Genomic DNA, 2,392 nt, shown 5'->3' with positions numbered 1-2,392 from the left:
CACATTACTTTTATTTAGATAAAGGATCTGAATACTCCACCACTGTAAAGCCATTAAAGATGCAGTCATAGTACTCACAGCAGCTCCCTGTTGAGGACACCAATTACTCCAGGGCTCTTCAGGCTGTAGGTAGCAGTGCTGCACTCGCCTTTCTGGAAAGCGTGTGGCAGTCTCTGGATATCATACCATGTACCAAGATACTGCAGGGGAAGCACAGGGAACATCGGAGCATTATGTCAGGCTTGACATGTCTTCAAGTATTTTCTTCAGTTACAAAAATTGTCATCCTGCAAGGTATAGTTTATTCAATTATGGAAAAGGTAGAAAAATGCAGTCTTGTTTCCTCACAGTATATTTGGTTTGGTATTCACCTTGGCAGCATCAAAGTTCTCCTGAACAGCAGGCTTGGGGCATCTTCCTGGCACGATGACCTGAGCATTGGCTGCAAGGACGGACAGCAGAGTGATGGAAATCACCTCGATGGCATTCATCTTTTCTCCACGACCTGTAGAGAACAAAAAAGGCAGTTCAGTTATTCAGTTATACAACAAAACAATAAAAAGCATCTTTGTTACATATTCACAAAAAATAGTCACCAGTAGACAATAGGAGAGAATCATAGCTGCAGCTTACCTGTGTTACCGGGTAGCAGTGATGGTCTGAGTTTTGATGGTGTTTTTATACATCAGTGACTTCATTCTGCCGCCCCCCCCCCCTTAGTGTTTACATCAAGGCTATTTTGAGAAAGTTGTGGAGTGTGTGTGGGAATTGGCACCTGTTCAAATAATTATTTTGTGTTTAAACAGGCCTCTGACAGAAAAAGAGATGATTGACAGGTTAGTGTAAAAGTCAGATTAGTGTGGTACAAAGACCTTGGCTGTTGTTAATAACGGATTCCTTGAATTTAAGCAAATAATTAGAGGAGTATTTATTATGTATATTATGATATTTCATAGTTAGGTACTGTATAGTGATGTAGTGTGACATCATGATATTGGTCTACTGTAGTTCATTTAAGTCTGGACTAAAGTGTTTCCACCACTTTAGTAGGTGACTGAAATAACTCAACAAATGTATTTGGCATAAAAATTTGAACAAACATTTATGACTTTGGTGAACCCCTGACTTTTCCTCCAGCACCAACATAAAATTGGAGTTTGTGGTTATGAGTAAAATATAGGCTAATTAAAACATTTATAATAATAATAGTAATAATAATAAATAAATCATTAATACAACAAATATTATAACTGTACTTAATATGTTTACCTTTAGCTGTGCTTTGTGTTTAGTTTAGTGCTAATTCGCAAATATTAGCATGATAACACTAGCATGCTAGCATTGTCACTGTGCACATGTTAGCATGTTGACAAGACTCAAAATAATATCTGATTATTGCAAGCTTTTTTATATTTCTGTTTCTATCTTTAAAGACACTCAACCAAAATTTTAAAATTAAACTGTCAAACAATATTTCTGCTTAACATGTTAACATGAGCAGGTTAGCATGCTGACATTAGCATTTACCTCAAAATAATTTGTGCCTGTTACATTTATAAAATTATGTACTTCTGTACCTGTTTTTAAGGACCATACTACCGCACTACCGTCAACCCTCTGTTTATGTTTAGTGCTAATCAGCAAATGTTAGCTAACATCCATTAGTAGATGGTTCAATTTAGAGATGTTCCCTAGATGTCTCACATGCAGACTTTTGCTAGACACTAGTTAGGCAGTGGGAAATGCTCTGTTGGCAACATCTCTCTTGGGGAGACACATACATCATCAGGGGGCCGTGGCGGTACACTGCATAGTGCCTTTATGGGAGTTTTAATGGGCTTTATAGTTGGTATTGCAAAATATGTCAAAATGAGGGGCCATTGGGGGCCCCTTTTCACCTTAGGAAAAGTGCACCTCCTCTGACGGGGCACTTGACATTGAAAATGTCACAGGACAATGTATTCTTTTATTGATGCAGACATGTGAACAGAACTACTTTATTAGGTTGAAGATTACTGGTCTAGAATTACTGTACCTGAGAAAAAATAACTTCAACCTAAAGTTGTTTTTGAGATACAGAACTACAGTGTTTTCTCTGAATTTACTACAAGGATCTAAGGCTTTTCCTGTTATTTCAGGGATACTTGATCCTGAAGAATCCTACTATCCAGGATCTCACTAATCGAGACCTAAACAAGATTTCCATCATGCGTAAAAGACGTAAAGCTTCCACCTTAGCGGGATTACAGTTTCAGTATAGTTGTCATTCTATTACAAAGAACACAGAAATTCAGGCGGATTGTTCCTGTAATTAGAAAATGGATGGTGTCCGTGTCTGCACTGACCCAGTGAATTTATAGCTGAGCCTGTTTCTTGAGGTTAAACCTGCTCT

General features: G+C 37.9%; 1 protein-coding gene across 1 annotated transcript; it reads right to left on the bottom strand.

Moving 5' to 3' along the window:
• Positions 1–16: 16 nt before the first annotated feature.
• On the bottom strand, positions 17–527 carry LOC147818003 (apolipoprotein D-like). The gene is made up of 2 exons (XM_087179061.1): positions 372–527; positions 17–200 (listed from the first exon to the last, which is right to left on the bottom strand). The coding sequence occupies exons 1-2, from the start codon at positions 489–491 to the stop codon at positions 75–77; spliced, it is 246 nt and encodes an 81-aa protein (XP_087035187.1). The 5' UTR covers positions 492–527; the 3' UTR covers positions 17–74.
• Positions 528–2,392: the final 1,865 nt, after the last annotated feature.

Source organism: Seriola lalandi, unplaced genomic scaffold, assembly GCF_002814215.2.
Source record: "Seriola lalandi dorsalis isolate HSWRI2012SDOR001 ecotype SW California unplaced genomic scaffold, Sedor1 jcf7180002054777, whole genome shotgun sequence".
Lineage (NCBI taxonomy): Eukaryota > Metazoa > Chordata > Actinopteri > Carangiformes > Carangidae > Seriola > Seriola lalandi.
Note: the sequence above shows the minus strand (reverse complement) of the source record. Positions and strands in the feature narration are given on the sequence as shown.

Coding starts and splice junctions, on each gene's coding strand:
- LOC147818003 (XM_087179061.1), bottom strand. CDS start 491: ATGAATGCCATCGAGGTGATTTCCATCACTCTGCTGTCCGTCCTTGCA. Junction 201..371: donor AGAACTTTGATGCTGCCAAG/GTGAATACCAAA, acceptor CTTCCCCTGCAG/TATCTTGGTACATGGTATGA.